General features: G+C 45.7%; 1 protein-coding gene across 1 annotated transcript in view; it reads left to right on the forward strand.

Moving 5' to 3' along the window:
- Nucleotides 1-243: 243 nt before the first annotated feature.
- The window catches only part of mle (dosage compensation regulator mle), a 59440-nt gene continuing 40520 nt past the window's right edge, over nt 244-19163 (forward strand). Inside the window, exons 1-12 of the mRNA XM_089552859.1 lie at nt 244-497; nt 568-711; nt 2447-2590; nt 4525-4664; nt 10012-10058; nt 11536-11672; nt 13908-14006; nt 14711-14875; nt 16662-16739; nt 16851-16970; nt 18279-18350; nt 18970-19111. Coding sequence (XP_089408985.1) covers nt 384-497; nt 568-711; nt 2447-2590; nt 4525-4664; nt 10012-10058; nt 11536-11672; nt 13908-14006; nt 14711-14875; nt 16662-16739; nt 16851-16970; nt 18279-18350; nt 18970-19111 — 1402 coding nt within the window. The 5' untranslated portion in view covers nt 244-383. The remainder of the gene's footprint in view (nt 498-567; nt 712-2446; nt 2591-4524; nt 4665-10011; nt 10059-11535; nt 11673-13907; nt 14007-14710; nt 14876-16661; nt 16740-16850; nt 16971-18278; nt 18351-18969; nt 19112-19163) is intronic.

Genomic DNA, 19163 nt, shown 5'->3' on the forward strand with positions numbered 1-19163 from the left:
TTCCTTGCCCGCAGCAAAAGCCGGCGTACGCGGGCGTAGCAGTATTAACTCTATGCACTAAAGTCAAAGCAGAAATCTGGGCTTGTTGGTTTCCTTCCTCCATGCACTAAAGCTAAAGCCTCAGGCTGGGGTGCCCTCGATGCACGCCCCCAACTCTGAGAGGACACGCGCATCGAGGACACGCGCATCAAGGCACCATACCCCCGGGCTTTCTACATCACTCTAGCGGTGCAATGGTGGCGCCATCTTTACGTCGATCTTGCGACGAGCCATAGGTTGCCGGCTGCTGTGCTGGCGGTGTTGTGTTGGTTGATTTAACTAAATAAGTAAGCGTCGGCTTCAGCTTTGTTGGTTCCTTCATTCCTAGTTTTCTAGGGCAAACCATGGGGGACTCGACGAAGACGTTCCTGTATGCGTGGTGTGGCAAACAGAAAGTTACGCCGGAGTACGAGTTCAAGAACACGGGACCGAGGCATCGTCAGAGGTTTCTTTGCGAGGTAACCCTACTCTGATTGTCGAACTGTAATGGCACGGCGATCGCTCACGGAACTTCATTTTCGCTTGCAGGTCCGCGTGCCCGGCTACGAATATGTCGGTGCGGGGAATTCTACGAACAAGAAGGACGCCCAGACAAACGCTGCTCGCGACTTTCTCCAGTACTTGGTTCGGAACAACCATCTGTCGCAAGCCGAGGTTCCCATCGAAATCCCGGTGAGACCCTTTCGTTAGCAGTGAATCGGGGAGTGCTATTGTTCTGTACGAACGCTCAGCTGCTTGGCCGTTTGTTGCGAAGCAGCTAGGTTCTGTACTCGGCGGCGGCGAAGCCAAGACTGAAAAACGGTTTCAGTTACGGCCTTCTTTTGTTGTTTGAAAAATGCTGGTTTAAGCGATAATCGTTCATTTCAGAAAGAAAGAAAAAAACTGGCGCTTCGTCGCAGCTCGTTTTATTCGAGAGCCTGTGGGCTTTTGAAGCCTTAAGATGTATTTGCATATCTGTGCTAACTTGTATGTCAAATATCTTGCCTAGCTGTAATGTTGGAAATCTCTCCCATTTCTATTCGTTTATTCAAACATATGTCAAGTATGCAGTTTATCTTCTTGTGCTGTCTCTCTCATAGGTCCAGCAAGTTCAGTTTTGGCCCACCTAGTGTGATCACTGATTATATTGGTAGAAGTTGATGTATATACATTTGGAGTTGCTAGACTTTTGCAACGTCGACAGAAGAAAAAAAGCATTTTTTCTTGGGCCTCTTGCAGCGTTAGCACTGAAACAAGCGCCTGACTTATATCCATGCAAGTCTGATGCTTTAGTTGTGCTGTTAATTACCATGGTTCTTGTCTATGTGCCCTATGTGGCATAGCGGGTCGGTTTCCTTACGGCGTTATTCAGCTGCACATCTGTCAGACCTCATCCGTGGATGGGAAATAAACTATTAGGCTAGTTCTAGAAGGATTTCTTGCGTAGACAGACGGTATCATTTACGTCATGTAGAAATGTGTGCAATATAACAAGACACTCTATATAGGCGTCATAGGTTCCAAAAAAGGAGTGGAACTGTCAGTCACGGTACATGGGCCTCCAGAATTTCGATGGAGGTGAAATTCTAGAGGCCTGTGTATACTGTGCGATGTCAGTGCACGTAAAAGAACCCCAGGGGGTCGAAATTTCCGGAGCCCTTCACTACGACCTCCCTCATAGCCTCATTTGCTTTGGGACGTTAAACACCCACAAACCAATAAAACCAGTTACATAAAAGGAGAAAAATTGGTACCAGAAACAGCCCCATCAGCCTTGCTTGTAGTTGCGGAAATCAGCCTAATTGTTACGAAATGTGCAGCTACCTTTTAAAACCTTTTATTATTTTTTCGCTTCAAAACAGTTACGTTAACATTCGTCTTTTTCTATTAACACTCATAATTAAGAGCATGCAAGTTGTCCACCATCTCCTTTGGTAGTGTGTTGCCCTGTCGGTAAAATGTTCACTTGCTTTTGAGGCAAAAAATTGTCATTTAGAAAGCTACGAGACGAGCTGGAAGGCGTAACCAGACATTGTTTGGTTTATTGGTTTATGGAGGTTTAACGTCCCAAAGCGACTCAGCCTATGAGGGACGCCGTAGTAGAGGGCTCTGGAAATTTCGACCACGTGGGGTTCTTTAACGTGCACTGACATCGCACAGTACACGGGCCTCTAGAATTTCGCCTCCACCGAAATTCAACTGCCGCAGCTGGGATTGAACCCGCGTCTTCCGGGTCAGCAGCCGAGCACCGCAGCGGCTGTTACTAGACGTTGTGGTTTTGTGCTTCTGAAGGAGTGAAATTGACACGCAGTGTTTTGAATGCAGCCGTGAGCATTGTGGTCCAGTATGAACTGGCCTGCGATCTTTGAGCGAGGTCTCTGTGTGTGCTCAACTGCTCTCGTCAGTTCACCCTCTGTTTGTCCTCTAGACTGGTGGACCCCCTGCCCCCGAAGCAAACAGTGCCGATGACGGGCAGGGTACCACCGATGAAATCAAGCCAGTCTTGCCCTACCAGCAGGGACCTCCCACATCATACCTCGATAGGCTGGCTGAGAAGCGGAGGCTTGAAGAGGTAAGGCTTCCAAAAAGAGCTGGAGAAAGTGGATGCATCAATGGCATTTTTGGCTCCAAAAGGTGCTGTGAAAATGCAGTTTTGCTTTTTACAAGGTGGTTCTGATATCTGGAGCATTTTTTAAGGGGATGTAGGTGGAAAGTTTTTGTGTTGGTTGTTCGGCCTTAACAGGTTCCTCTAAGCGTACTAACCATGAAGATAAAGTCAGACAGCCAGGGTACTGTGTGTCTAATCACCGGCCATTTTTTACCATCAGTTTCAGTTTTGGTCAGTGCCAGCTTGTGACTCCTGCGTGACGTCGCATTCAGCCCGCTACAGTATCATGTGGCCACAAAAATCGCTGACATGCGGAGATCATCTGCCTGTGCCACCAGTGTATGCCTATGAGCAGCCTGTCAGGCTTTGCGTCACTGTTTTTTGATAGGTGTAGAGATGTAATGAGTTTTGTTCTAGTTTGATCATGTTTTACTCATTGAGGCTTTTTGTTCAGACAAAGGTATTGAAGCTGCTCACTGGCATATACTAAAATTCATTATAAATGATCTACTCAGTACATGTGATTGCTAGCTGAGAAGCATCTCTGTAAACTAAGGGAACAAACTGCAGTAAAACCTTGGATAATTCAGTACCAGCTTGTTCCAAATCCCAGACCATTCATGGAATTATTGCAGTCCCATAATTCCAAATCTAAATTTTGCCAGGTAATTCGAATCGGCAGCTTGCATCAGCTCAGTTAATTCGAAGACCCAGGGTGCTATGTGGGGACGCTCGATTTCGCCACCAACTCTTGAGTGGCCAATTTTGACTGATAATGCAGTGTCATGCCAGTTGAAAGCGGCAGATGTGCCTACATCAAGCAGCACAGCACTTGCTCGGACTCTTTGCTTCACACACATCGTCGCGTGGACTCTGGCGACATAGCGACGGAGCAAAATCGTGGTTTGAGCTAGTTGGCACATCTTGAAAACTTCACCAGCGCTGCAACGAGGAACAAAGACAGAGAAGGAAGGACAAGGACAAAGATAGCGACCCCTGCAGTGTTCATTAGCACCTGGACTCAGACATGCTTGCAGCATCTGTCATGCTCACACCACCCTGGTGTCAACTTAACTTATAGTCCCCTTTTCGTGTACATCATTGAGTTGTTAATCTCAGCCATACGCAGTGTATTGTGTTCGCAGAGTAAATCAATCGAAATTGTGCTCCTTTGGTCAAGGTGGGAATCAAGCTGTTGACTTCTCAAATCCAAAACATTACCGGCAGCAGTTTAGCCACGGACACTTGAAACCCAGCACGCGCCAACATGAGCTGATGCAGCTTGCAAGACTGTAGTCTGTGTTGAGAAAAAGTGGATGGGCTTGAGCAGCTTGAGCGACTGTAATTTCATAGTGAACAAGCGCAGTTCATGCCAAACCTCTGTATAGGATTGCCTCAGCTAACATCATGCCCTGCTTCATTTGTACCCAAGAAGTAGGCTTTCTTTCTTTCTTTCTTTCTTTTTTTTATTTGAGACAATTTGGTACAAATTGGCTCAGGAGGCAATAGCAAAAGGCCCTGATGGGGCCTGACTAGGCTATGCCCCCCTGGCAGCACAAGCAGCACAAGTGTACATATGATTACACATCATAAGCAGACCAAAGTAAAACACATCAATACAGAATACAGAAAGATACAGATACACACCATCTTAGAAAAGGAAAATAACTTATTTGAACTGTAATAATACAAAAACATTTTCTTATGTACTGCATCAAGTTTATCAGTAAACAAAAATGTTTCACCAAACAAAAATTGATAATGTGAAATGCAATCCAGTGTGCATAAGTAATGGAATATGAATAAGGCTGTAATTATTTTTAGTTTCTCGTAGTAAAGCTGGCTTTTGTGGAGGGAAACAGCACCCGGTAACACAGTGGCTGTTAACGTGTCTGCAGGCCGAGGACTTGGATATCAATTCCGGCATCCACGGCAACTGGACGATTGACACTGCCAAGTCGAGGCTGCACCAATTCATGCAGATGAACAAGATCAATGCCGATTACGCTTACAGTGAAGTTGGACCAAGCCACAACAAGTATGGTTGAAGTCTTTCTCCCACACTGTCTCTCGGTGCTTGTTTTGGAACTGAGAGCCAGAGGCAGAATCACCTGTGATAATCCACACCCGCCAACTCTCCTGAATTTCGACCGCCCCTGCCATTGTAAATGTACAATCTCCTTTCTCCTGAACATTGCCCCCGGCCTTCTTTAGAAGTTTTCTCTCCAGAAAAAGGTGCTGCATGCACTATAAGCAAACTATATTTGCTAGCATGTGCTTGACAAACGTTTTAGACTTCGAAAAACTTGGGCTTATTCGCAGTCTCATGTTGAGCTGCCTTCCTGTTGGGTTATACATGTTTCTGACCAATTTTTTCGAAGCATTGAAGCCCATGTCGGTTTTTCAAACTAAACAGCGAGTTTGTGGCGCTGATTCCATGGTGCTGGACCTGGTGTTGAATTTTCTGTGCTTATATGTGTTTCTGTCGGCTTTTCGTTTGTTTTCGTTGCCATTGTTGGGACGTGTTGCGAGTAAGTGAAAGGCAGGTGGGAAAGGTTAGACTCCAAGTGTGTGGTGGCCACCTAGAACCATCAGTGTTATCACATAAGATAAAAAGATCAATACATTAGGTACATGGCCTGCGGTACCACCTGCGCTGATAAGGATAAGCATCGTTGAGGTTGCGCGCATGGGCTCTGCCTTTCAGGGAGCCATGTTCAAGCCCCACTCATTTTGGGAATGACAAAATGCACAGTTAGTATGCACGCTAGTTAGTATGCAAAGCAATGAAGATGGCATCGCCTGTGGGTGACCTGTATTGCATGCATTGTCTAGGATGGTATGGAAGAGCACTCGGAAGCAGTCGGTTTCAGGAATGGTCGCTGTGAGTTGTTGCAGCAGCCTGCGAATCTCTCGAAGGAATTTCCTCAATGTTCTCACTGCTTTTTCTACCCTGCACGAGAGAAGGGTGGAAAAAAGAAACGCGCAGCAGAGGCTGCTGTGGCGTAACTTGACACTCCAGAACTTCTGTTGGTTAAGCGTTGCCACATTTAAGAATGTCTTTAGAAAACTTTTTGCTGAAAATTTCTGTACTGAGTGAAGCCTCGTACTGGAAAAGTCACTCTTAGAATAGACTAGTACGACCTGTGGGTGCATGCACTTGATGTGCAGTTGATATATGCATGAGTGGTTGCGTTCACTGCGTACTTGATGTGAAGTGTTAGGTTAGTTGGTCTGTGCTGCATGAGGTTAGCAGTAAGGGTGCTGATTCTGTTTTGTTTTTTGTTTTTTCGGGCTTTGCACTTCTTACGAGGAAGTGCCCCAGTTTTAGCGTTAGTCGGGGGCTTCTTCCCTGGCACTGCTCTGAAACCACACCCTCAAATGAAATCGCTTTTTGTTCTTGTTTGGTTGGTTTGAGCCACGTGGCATCAGGCTTTTCTTGGGCTCTCACGCCGTGGTACAGGTACAGACGGAAGTGAATGGAGCGTGCAGTGCTGTTCGGACCACACCCGTGCTTCTCTTAGCAGGAACTAAAGCTATGTCATATTCATGTGTGACCATTGTTAGCGACATATTGTCACGCATGCGCATGTGCGGCCTTTGTGAAAAGTGTCCAGCACATAGGGCTCACTGTCTAGCCAGGTAACGAGGCTTTCACAGCTCTAGAGCTCCGCCGAGATGAGGACGAGAAATCTGTTAGGCCACTAGGGGGACATTTGGAGGCACTCTAAGTGACCTGCTGCATGACTCAACAGGGATCCTATGGACAAGACACTTTTGACAAAGAATGAACCCCAGGATTTTGTCTACGCAACACCTGAGCGGATTTTGAACTCCAGTTTTTATTTCACTTCTGTCAGCGTCTATATTTGGGAAACATAGTTTTGTAAAGCCTTTTTCATTGGTAATTATCGGGTGGTAGTTTAAGAAAGTACTTTAAGGCATGAATTGCCAATTCAGGAACTAATTTTCGCTGTAATAGTGTATTTCTGTGGTGTAGTTGCATGTATGCATTATAGTTGTGTAAAATATACCGGTAACAGCTTAGATTAAAACTAAACTTTGCTCAAAGGAAAATGTCGTGTTCCGCCTAATCAGATTGTAACATTCTATATCATTAGTAGAAGACGGTGCATACAAAATGCGTAGGGTTTTCACACTGATGGGAACGTCAAGTTGAGTCACAACGGCTAGCCATTGAAACAGGAAAAGATGTGTGGTATCGCACAATGCCAGAGCTCTTGTGACCCATTGCCTGTGGCTTCTCCTACAAGGTGGCTTTTTGAGCGCCTAGAAAGCCAGTTTGCCTCCTGCTTCTTGAGAGGAGGGACTCTGAGGCTTTCCTGTATATCGCGCTGTAAACGAACACTGAGAGAAGCCCGCACTGTTGAGCTGTGCCAGTACTGGGCATTTGATTTCTGCCCACTTCCTGAAGTGAGGAAGTTCGTTAAGGTTTCCTTAAAGATAGTCCCCAAGGCAGGTAGTAATGTACGCACATATATATGTATGCAGGCTGTTTCAGCAACGATGAATCAGAATTAAAAGATAGGTTTCTTTGAGGTATAGACGTGACTTCTGTAGCATTGCAATACCTGTGTTTGCAGACATCGGAAAACACATAAATCATGTTAATGAGTAAGTAATAAAACAATTTCTGACACTTCACTTTTGAACTGTTGGTTAAGTGCTTAGTTGTAACTGGAGATTTGCAGCTGACTTTTCGTAATGGCCACATCACTTTTAAAAATTTAATCTTCAGTTCTGTGCCTCAGCGAATTTTGCCCTTCGCGGGCATTCAAGCATTACGCGTCTGTGGGCCATGCCCGATAGCACCCATCAGTTTATGTCGGGACACATGACCTTCACTCTCCCGTCCGCTGTGTAACCACAAGCACCCCAGCTCGGATGGGGTCATGTAGCATGTGCGTCAACAGAGTGCTGATCTGACTTGTCTCTCTTGTTGCGTTAGCAACACTACGCCAGGTTTTTTCCTCGTCGCGTAGCCGGCAGCCGGTAGGCATGGATGGCCTTGAACAGCCATTGCCTAACAACCATTTCAGTCGAGCTCCACCAGGTGGTGTCGTCAGTGCCGCGCCGCTGCCATGCGCGTAGTTGCTCGCTCCCACCAGATGCGTGCTGTCTGCCGAGGTGAGGGTGATGAGTTGGCGCGCTTCACCTCGGTGGAATCTTGTCGTTATGGAGAGCTCTAAAGAGAAGCAACGACGACAGGACCAAGCTAGAAAGAGTCAAAGCGCTCGAGAGATAGCAGAAGGACGTGCTGCAAGACTCGAAAAGCGTCGCAGCTAACGCAACTGACCAGGCTTAGCCAGAGCTAAACCACGCCTAATTTTTTCTGATGTCCGTCAACACTGGTATTTCAGAATACCACAGAAACCATTCCTATACCTCAGCAGGCCTATTTTTAACTTTTGTGGTTGACCTTCGCTGAAATAGTCAGTGTGTATTTGCTAGAGGAGCAGCTGTTTTCGTTTCTTCCTGAACCAAGCAATCGCGGCGAATTTGTTCCTGGTGGCAAGGATTGGCCCTGACTTCATCTCAGTCCTTGGTGCTATGCTCCCTGCAAGTGTCGCTCAGCGCTTTGGATTTTGTGCGGCAAAGGAGCAGAGTTGTCATGTATGTTCACCACAAGGGTGCTGAGGCTTTAAAAATACCTTGAAGCTGCAGCTCTCGAGTCTTTCCAAACGTGTGTTGCGAGGGAATTCCCAGTACTGGCATAGCTCTGCTGTTGTGTGGGGAGGCGGGCAGCAGCGGAACACAGACCAGCCCAGCAGCTTCCCATGATGATGATGATACTGCTTTGGGAGGCAGGGAAGAAAGAAAAAAAAGTGACATAACTGAAACTGCTGGGCTGGTTTGTGTTGTTGTTTCACAGGTGGTGGCTGGATGCTGCTCCTGCCTGTGTGAGATGCTGAGGGAGCATCTGGTTGCACTGGGCCACATGGCTTTCCGGGCATTGAGAGTGTGGTTTCAGAGCTGGTCAGCCCTCTTTTTATGGGTATGCAACGGATACTGCTGCTTTTGTTTCTTTTTTTTTAGTTTTATTACTTTATTTTGAGTGCCTAGTGCTTTGGTCCAGAGATTTATCGAAGGGGCATGCTTGGAAAACGTGTTGCCGCTCCCGATTTTGGCAGGTTTTGGGAAGATATCTTGGGAGCGGAGAATCGAGACTTCCCTGTATGCTGAAAGGGTTGAGGGAATTGCAGTGAGGCATTTTGGGAGGTCACACTTGTTTGTACATGTTCACTGGTCTAAGTGGGTTAATAGGTGGAGGGGGGGGGGGGGGGGGGGGGGCTCTTAAAATCTGCATTTGCTCCTTAGAAAAATTACGGTAGCTACTCACATAATGCACCTGCTGTTTTTTTGCGGTCAAATACAAATTTTTGCTAATGCCTTACCCAGCACTATGATCTAAAATTTCGCATACCTTTTGGGCGAAAAATGTGCTCGTTATGCGAGTACATATGTATAGAAATCTGAGTCTTCCTAATTTTCTGTGCAAGGAAAAGGCAAAGTTTGGAGTAGCAGTTGATGAAGAATGCTTTGAGCGTATGCGTCTAGGTCTGTACCTGTCGGACGTCCGTGTAAGTCTGAAGTGGTGCAAATATCGGAGGAGCATGGTTTCCTCTAATTCTAATGGGAATTTCCACTTGGAACAATCCAACGACATTGCTCAGTAAGTCGGCTCAAGGTAGCAGCGTGAAGCATGCAAAGAAATGTGGGCTCAACTTCTTGCTGGTGAAATAACTTCGAGGAGAATCTCTGAAATGTCGGCCAGTATGCCTTCTCTGGCATGAATTCTTGGGCAGAAACTGTTGGCTCGATAGTGCGAGGTGTGGTGTTTTTTTTACCTTCAGTCCTAAATTTCCTCCTATGAAGTCTTCATAAAAGTAGCTATAGCGATGAGGTTGGGTGCTAGAATAGTTAAATGGTAACAAAAAGAAAAAGAATAGTGAAGACCATCCTGTTATCACATGTCCTATAAGGAATTTTTTATTCATTAAATCCTCTTTTCTTGCTTAAGAATTTTTATAGTTACAGGTTAGTATATTATATTGATTTTCTGCAGCTGCTGCAAATCATTTTTAGTTGTCCTACTTGTTGACAAGCTGGATGAACCGCAGTTATTGCAAAAATATTTGTCCCCTATTGTGAAACTATGGTGCTGCTGCTCTTTGTAGTAATAGTGATTCATTCATATCACTTCAGTGACTGACCTGGAATGCGTGAAAGGAATGTAAGGCTTTTGTACACCTGTGAATAAATTGTATACTTATCTACTTGGGAATATGAAATTAAACTGTAATATATTTGTGCTGCCAAATTGGGTTGTATCAATCTGATGGTCTTCATTTTGTGCCTCTCAGGACCTTCTTCGCAGAAATGGCATTTTTCGTTCGCAAGCTAAACATGAGTAAGTACCAGTAGTGATCTTGCTTTGCATTTGCAGGGATGATTTGTAAAATGCTGTTAATTTGTAGTTGGTGAGAACACTGCGTAAGCATTTATCACCTCTTTTTTGTTTCTTCGTGTACTGTGCGATGTCAGTGCACGTTAAAGGGACACTGAGGAGAAATTGAAGTTGGCTTGTATCGACAGAATACCAGCTCCTGATTACAAAAACGCCACTCATACTGACAACAAAGCTCTTGTAACGTAGAAAAGAGCAAGAACCAAAATACAGGTATCGCCGCCACAGGCCAAACTCGCAAGTACAAGCGTGATGGCATCATAGGACAAAACAGTGTTGCTAGAACCAATGGTTCTAGCACGGAGAACCAATGGTTCTAGCAACACTAGGACACGAGAAGCCACAAATCACTGAGACGCAGCCAATGCATGCGCAAATCTCCTTGACGTCGCCAGATGGCGCCACGTACCCGGCAGCTACGCTCGCACCTGCTCACCGGCGGTAGACTGGCTCCCGATATTCCGCTAACGGTAACAAGGTACACGGTATGCTAAAGGTGTCTATTTGCGAGAACTTTGTTGACGACTTCGAGAACGGGATCCATCGTAATGCTGGCAAAGCGCCAGTGCAAACGTAAACGAAGCAACGGTAGTGACGGCCGCAATAGCCGATAGATGCCTTCAACGTGCGGCCGGCGGTAGCTTTCTTTTCGGCTGCTGCTAGGCCGCACTGCTGGCCGCCAGAAATCACGGAGTCTGCGTTACGTCATGTGCACGTCATGTTTCACGTCACTTAGTCCTGTGTCGTCATAGGAGAATCCCAAGTTTGAATCAGAGCGGCGGGAAAAACTTCTTCAACTTCGAATCCAAATTTCTTAGAAATAAATGCATCTGTCACTGCCAGCCAAGTGGCAACAAAGCCGTGAAATGCCGAACTATCGGATTTTGCGTTTAAAAAAATATGAATAGAGCCCTCCTCACTGTCTCTCTTTAAAGAAGCCCAGGGAGTCGAAATTTCCAGCGCCCTTCTCTACGGCGTCCCTCATAGCCTGAGTCGCTTTGAGACATTAAATCCCAATAAACCAAACTATTTTTTTCTTTCTGTGACATTAATTTATTAGTGCTCTGATTTAAATGATGTTCTCAAGGGGTATGATTTTGTTGTTGAAGTCTGGTAAGGGCATCTGCAAGCCATCTGATATTCTCTGATGTGGGGTGCTGATGACATGTTGACACGGCTCATTGCCATCGGCCATGATGACCGATGGCAATGGGATGATTTTAATGGCCATTGGCCTATCATGAGCACTCCATCCCGCGTCACTGCCAGTTTCATCATCTTCATGACAATAAGTACTTATTCGCTCACGTAATTGGCACACTTTTTTTTTTAATTAAGGCTTTTCTTATTTCGATTCTTGATGTCCTTCGGGCAAGTGTGAGGCGGACTGTGCAAATAAGGAGGCTACGAACGCTTTCAGAGATCCACGCCAGGGAGCAGGGCTCGAACAAGCAGACGGCGTCCAAGTCCTGCGCCTTGTCCCTCGTGCGCCAACTGTTCCACCTTGGTGCCATCGAACCCTACACGGGGGTCACCAAGAAAAAGACCGAGAGCAAGGTGAGAAGAAGTGGTTCGCTTATTTTACTCTGTGCCGTAGGCCAAACCTGAGGAACCCTTTCAAATATCTCAGTAGGAGGTTCATAGACTGTCTATAGAGTGTGTTCAAAAATTTCTCCACAGAAGTGACCCCCGAACCCATTAAGCAAATGCAAGGTCAGTTTCGTGTGCGCATAACCAAATGCTACCTGCTAGACGTTGATGGAAGTTACAATGCGAATCCAGTTCTGAAGTGCCCGCTTAGCACATGTTCTTGTGTCTTCTACCACAGTGGTTGCATGCTTTGTCATTGTGTAAGGCAGTGTGTAAGAGTTAGTACATAAGGCAGCTTTGCGTCACCTCTTGCTCTTTCTCTGTGCACGGTGGCTTACAACTCCCACAAAAAATGGTGTGGTATGCACAGGCGGAGAATTCAGTGAGGAATTAGCAGGGGCACATCAATGGATTCTTCGGCACCAATGTTGAAGAATTCATCGGTCATCAGTCATCATGCAGAGAAGAGTGTAGCACTCAGTGCCCTCAAAATGGCGCTTTCCGACGCTTTCTTCTCTCTCTTCTGTCTCCGTTGGGTGCGCGTCGGTTGTCCAGTCACTGGTGGGTGGCAGCGCGCCCGCCGGTTAAAATGCATCTTCCACCTAGCATCTGTCCACCCTGAAATCAAATGAAATCAGTGAAAAGGGAGATCAAATTCACAGATGCAGTGGGAGGCGATCACTGTAAAACCAAACTTGAGTATGCAGCTATTGTGTGAGACCTGTACACCAAAAGAGATATAGCAAAAATAGAAAACATACAAAGACGAGCTGTACGATTCATTTACAAAAATTCAAGAGAACCGATTCTCCATCTGCTTTAATGGCCGCCAACGAAATTAAGCTTCCTCATATAAGACGGAAAATTGCTCAACTAATAATTCTTCATTCACTCATCCAGGGAAAGTTTGGAATTTCTTCTTTGCCTTGTGTTACACCTTAAAGGGGCCCAGAAACACAATCTTAGTTAACTGTTTTGCCTGTTGATTGCATACAGTGAGTTATAATGGTGCTATTAGCGTCGGTAATACCGCGTACATTCCGTTTTTTAATATGTTAATGTCCTCCCAAAAACAACTTCATGGCTCTGATGGTGTCGCCACACAGTGGCGGGTTTTTAGCAGCGGATATGACATCACCTGACGCGAGCTTGATGACCGGACAAACAGTAAATATAGTACTGCAAATTGTGTGAATAAATAGAGACACATTTTGTCACCTGTCTGCATTTTATATTAGATCAACCAAAACAATTTGTTTGTCTTAGATAAAAGCCCTGCAAAGCAAGTAAAATAAAAATACACCACCAGGGGCGCTCTGGCATGGAAACAACGCTGCCAGTCTCACAGAGAGCAGGCAACCATGGAGTACAAACTTCCGCGACGTGCTCTGGCTGGCTGTTTTGATTGGTTGCGCCATGTGCTGTCATTGGGAGAGCGAAATAGGAGTGGGAAGCCCCGCCAAAATCAAGTTGTGGGCAGCGTTTTGTTTGCTTGTATTTTGAAATTTATTCACTGAATAACTCCCGTTCCTGTGCATCGATTCCTGTAATTCTTTTTAAGTCAGCATCTGTGTGACATAAAGAACCCACCTGAAGTATAGCCGGTATTCCCCCAGGCAGTGTTTCGCAGCCCCTTTAAACCCCACGAAAAACCCGTCACCTACATACCCATGCCCTAACGCCATATTTCACTGAAAGAAACTCGTTTAAATACTCGTACTTTCTGCGCACAATGAGCGAGGAGAATGCACTGCCTGAAGAGGTTGTCTCAAGTGAGAGTTTTGAAAGGACTCTTAGCAACGAATTTTGATGTGCAAATTGATGTGCAATGCATTTCCTTTGACTTGTTTCGCTCATCTGTGTCATGTGTGAAACCTTTTGTCTATGTACTAACTTTATGGCGTTTGTAAATATGCCTTGTTATCTGCCCTTCCTGCTTGGATCACATGAGGTCTGCAGTGTTATTTAAGTAAAATAAATAAAAACCAAGAATGCCTTGAGCAAAATGTAAAACCAAACCTGCTGATGCACATTTATTACATCACATCATGCGATTGCCGGTCAATCTTTTTTCTTGGTGTGAACTTTACACTGTTTATGTGTCGCCTGAGGAGGATAATGAATTTTTGAGGTAAGGCAGTTGACATGTATGGACTAAGTAGCCAAATTCTTGTCTCTTTTTTTTTCTTTTTCTTACCTTAGCTGGAACCCTATGAAGTGAGTCTCAAGCAAGAGGTCCAGGAGGAACTGAACGACACCATCAGCACTCTGGGCATCGAGGCTGTCACTGTTCCGGAAAACGTAACTGCACCTGTTGGTTCTTGCTCTTGGGTTTTGCTGCCGAGAGGCTATTTGTACCACGACTCACCAAAACCTGTCACTTTTTGGCCTCGGCAAACCACCATATTTGTAAAAGTGGCGTGAAATCCACGTTGCTTCGAAATTCGAAGTATTCGAAATTATTCGAAGAAAACTACTATTTGCTTCTAATTCACTTCAAGCCAAAAACCACTATTCGCACAGTCCTAGTAACTCTGCTCGAGCACTCAAGCCTGTAATGCAATTTTTCAGCAGGTTCATTTCAAGCGAGCAGTGGAATTTTCGTTTAAAGTGCAGCAAAATCTGTTTTTTTTATATTCAAGTTAAAATACACGCTGTTCTATGGGTGTGAAGTTATGAAAACTGGGATATTTCATTACATTGAAGTTTTTTACGTGTGACGTTTGTTACATGTTTGTTGCGTTTAAGTGTGCATTATGTCCATAACTGCATTCAAGTTTCTCTATAAGCATGTGCCTAAATAAAAGCTCACCAAAGTGTTCACTTTTGCTGCCATAAGTCAGCCAGCGCTTTAGTGCATGCCTTTTTTTTATATTGTCCTAGCTCAGTTGTTTTGTGCACCGTGATTTCATTGCTGCATGAAGCCTTCAGAGAAGCCCCAGCGTTGTTGTCCTTTTTCATGTCTTTCTTTCCCCCCCCCCCCCCCCCCCCCCCCCCCCCCACAGGCGGAACACCTGAGCGAACCCTTTTCCCTCAAAGTCCCACGTCACCTGGAGGCGGAGCAGGTGGTATCGCAGCCGATACCCGGAGGGGTGGTACCCTGGTCCCCACCCCAGCAGAACTGGAACCCCTGGACATCGTGCAACATTGACGAGGGCCCCATGGCCACGGTAAGCAGGAATGTCGCATCACAGGAGTGCCTGAAAGCAACGGTGAAATCGAAATTCAGAGACACAGTTAAAAAGACTGCTGCCTTCGCGCATCAGCCACCTCCGCATCCCACCTCTGCCAACCTTCGTGCTCCGCAAAAATTCTCTCGCATGTGCGAAGCCTCAGCTTAAGGGGAGACAAGGGTCTTCAAATGATAAAAAAAAAATGCAACAATTTTGATTTTGCAGAAACGGCATATTCAAGTTCAGTACACTCTGAAGTACCTGCCTAAAAAGTTTCAAGGCCTATTAGTTGTCACGTTTTCAACGCGATCATGCACTCTTTGTAGGCCCTCTCGATGGCAGGAGAGCGTGCCATTATCTCAAATGTCAGTAACTGAGAACAAACAGCCAAGCCTATCCAAGCCAGTCCATCTACCGTAAAAACCCGCGTATAATACGAACCCGAATATAATACGGGGTGAAGTTTTAGAGACACGAAATGGGGAAAAAAAAGTTTTACCCGCGTTTAATACGAGTGACGCATGCTCCGAGAAGACATTTATTCAAATCGCATCCCGCACTCCACTTCAATCACTTTCTTTTTCAGTAACGCTTTCTTCGGACATTGCTTTGTCCGACAAATCATCCCAAATGTACTCATCTTCCGTGCCATCGAGGGCGTTCGAGATGCCGCGCTTATTAAGCCAGCTTCGGCCGCCCGGTTGACGTCACTGCAGGCTCACCTGAGCACATCCACTCTGCGTAGCACCGCTCGACTGCGTCCTCGAACGGTTTGTTTACACAACCATAAAGCGGCCGCGAAAGCTTCGTCGCGTTCCGCTGCACGCGAAAGGGGCTTCTTTCTGTCATGGCCATCCACGAATGCTTCCTTCGACGACAGCAAACTGCCTCCCGGCCGCACCGTTGCCGATGTTCTCCGCAGCTAAAATCACCTTTCGCTTGAAAGTAGCCGAGTACTGTTTTCGAGACCCTGACATCTTGCTCCCCAAAACAATATCCACTTCGCGAAGCGTGCCTTACATGCGAGCATGTGCGTTGTCAACAGGCACACGGCACACCGCGAACCCCGGCGCACCCAACGGATCAACAAAGAAAAGACGTCATGACGTCGTTTGTCGAGAGTAGCGAAGCCAAGCCATAGCCACGCGCCAATAGCAAAGCCAAGCCGTAGCCACGCCGCAAAAACGAAACCAAAACTTCGAGCAACTTCGAAAATTTTTGTACGGATCCGCAAATAGTATGAGGTGGAAATTTAGGACACTAATTATGGAAAAAGAACCTCGTATTATACGCGGGTTTTTACGGTAATTCACTTCCGTCAGTGCTTGTTGACTCCATTTAAGTCCAAGATGACACTTTTAGTGGCGGTGGAGAATGAGTTGGTTGTGACAGCTATGCCTGCATCTATATAAGGCCGAAGAAACGAAGTTTCGGTTGGAAAGCGATCTCTACGGTATTATTGGCATCTATTTTAGTCCGATAAATCGATATAACAGACTCTATGGAGTCTTAAAGTTAGTTCGTGAAAAAGTACAGGCTCGTGTGACTTGCATGATGGTCCCTCAGCAAAGTGCAAAATATCGTGTAAGTCCGAATTATAGGACTGTGAAAAATGGGTCGTCTGCTGTACTGCACCGGACCATCAAACTAAGCTGCTAGGCGTGCTGCTATTGCTGTAAAACACCACTGACTACACACTTCTGTCACTTTTCCAGCATTGTATATGCTCTGATATATATAATTGTGAGGTTACATAAATGCTGGTTCTGTTTGGTTTCTTCAGATGACACTCAAGCAGATCAGTGACGATATCTTGAACAGTTACAACCACCAGGTGGACCACGACTCGAAACTGAAGCAGGTGGGTGCGCTTTCGCTTCTGTACTCCTTTTTGGGGGGAGGGGGTTCCGAGTGCTCTGTGACGATTGCTGGCCACGGCTGCTTTTGAGTGAGCGCCAGCCTTCTTTTCTAGATGCTGGATGAGCGCTACCAGCTGCCAGTCTACAATTCCTATGACAGCATCTTGGATGCCATTCATCATTCGCCGGTCGTCATCATAAGGGGTGCCACTGGCTGTGGGAAAACTACCCAGGTGAGATGTGTGCAGTAGAACCCCGCTGTTATGCTCCTGGGTGCTGCTTTTCCTAGCCACTACGTTGTTGGGAGCCAGTCATGCTGTAGCTTCCAATGAAATCCACACAATACGTACTGTTTTTGCTTCGTAGTTGTGGCAGCGTTCCTGTTCAGTGTTACGTCACAGGTGTCATCACTCCATAGTGCATAACCGCATGCTGACATTTTGATAGCCTCCATTGAGCACTTGTGACACTGCGACCACATGCTGGCCAAAGGAATGTTCTCTCTGTGACTGTCGACACTGTCGACCCACTCCGTGGTAAAAAATCGCTGCCTGTTGCAAGCTCTTTGCAACTCTTATGCAACCCTCTGCCACATGTGTTATAGTAGATGTGCTGGATTAAACTCGCTTATCCTTATTCTGAAGGCTAAGAGGCTTTCTGCCATGTTTATGCTTTAGAACAGAAGTTAACTGTTGCCTTTCGGAGAAAAAATGTACAAGGTGGTCACTGACTCGTTAAGCAATAAAATAGGGTAATCTCGCTACCCAAATGCTTCCCGATCACAGTTTCTTTTCACTTTAATTAATTCAAGCTCCACTTAAGTCTAACCGTATTGACATCCTTTAGCGATTCGAATGTAAGCTTTTACTATACAACTAAAATGGGGCCTTGGGTTTTCAGACCCTGAGACTAGAGAAAGCACCTATATTTCATTGCAGGTAGCCAGGGGTCCTGTGGTCTATGCTACAAAATACCCTTTATAATGAAACAGCATGCTAATCCTTTTAACATTGTAAAATTTAGGCATAACAATAAAGTATCAATTCGCCGAAGTCGTTTCTCTATATTCCTGGTGGTTCAGAGGTTTGTGTAGGCCTGGAATGTGTAATATTGCCGCGAAGCTTTGCACTGTTTATTTGTCCATGCTTAAAGCCGCTGGCACGCGGGTTTATTACATTGTGACACCATGTTTCGAAAGTTCTGTGCCAGCCTTAAATTGAGCGGGGTGGAGACCGGTGGGGATTCCATTCTTCGGTGACAACCGAGCACGTTTGTTCCTACCGCCACTGCAGAGTTCAGTTATTTCTGGCCTCAAGTCAGCCCAGTAAAGTTTCCGTTTGTAGCCACAGTTGCAATTCTACTGTTCGAAATGCCATAATGGAAAAATTCTTTAAAGCCAAAGCTATGCTAATTAGGAAGGTTAGAAGCATGTGTGTGGAGAGATATGTTTTTTTTTTGCATGCTGTACTTTTAGGTTCAGAGCTCATTTTTTTATTCACGTGCTTTGTTGTTGTTGTTTTCTTTTGTTTTTTTATAACCAGGTGCCGCAGTACATACTGGACTCCTACATAAACCAAGGGATCGGCGCAGAGTGCTGTGTTGTGGTCACTCAGGTTGGTTGTTTGAATCTTAACTTCCTTCACTAAAGACTGCACTTCACTTTTTTTTAGTTTTAGAGTTTTTTAGCTTAGTTGTGAGAAGCTTTGTTTTAAAAGCACGGTGTGATGTACGCTAAAGGCATGGGTTCCTTTCCTTAGCTACTCGCCCAAGAAACAAAAATAGTTTCACAGCTGTGGACAATTGCGTCCAGGGTTGCCAAATCTGTTTGAGTGGCCTTGAAGTCTGCAGAAGTGGGGGCCATCTCTGAAAGCCCAATTTAAGAATTTTGCAGCATTGAGCTTTTTTTTTTTTTCACCTGGTATATTTTTGTGTATTGCGTACAGTGTCACCCAACCCCCTGTTCTTTCTTCCTCTCTCTCTTTCTTTCCCTCTCCCTGTCCTCTTCCTTTCCCTTTAAAGCCGCAGCCTAGGTACTTCAGGCTTAGATGGCAGATTCCACGGCTAGCAACATCTTTTCCTTTCGTTTTTATTTTGTTGTCAATAATTCACTAATAATAACAACAATAGTTGATTTAGAGCTGCAGAAAGCTTCAAAATTGACAAGTCTTGGTGCTTGCCTCGGTAAGAACTGATGAATTGAGTCTCTTCACCCTGACTTTCTTCTTTTTTCAGCCCCGACGAATCAGTGCGGTGTCGGTTGCTGAGCGTATAGCGGAAGAGCGCGCTGAAGAACTTGGACAGAGTGCGGGTTACAGTGTGCGGTTCGAATCTGTGCTGCCGCGACCCTACGGCTCCATCATGTTCTGCACCGTTGGTGGGTGTTTCTCTCTCTCAAGCGGTTTAGTTATGTTCTCGTCAGAAAATTC

The sequence above is a fragment of the Amblyomma mixtum genome, chromosome 7 (assembly GCF_055824585.1).
Source record: "Amblyomma mixtum isolate Tamu chromosome 7, ASM5582458v1, whole genome shotgun sequence".
Lineage (NCBI taxonomy): Eukaryota > Metazoa > Arthropoda > Arachnida > Ixodida > Ixodidae > Amblyomma > Amblyomma mixtum.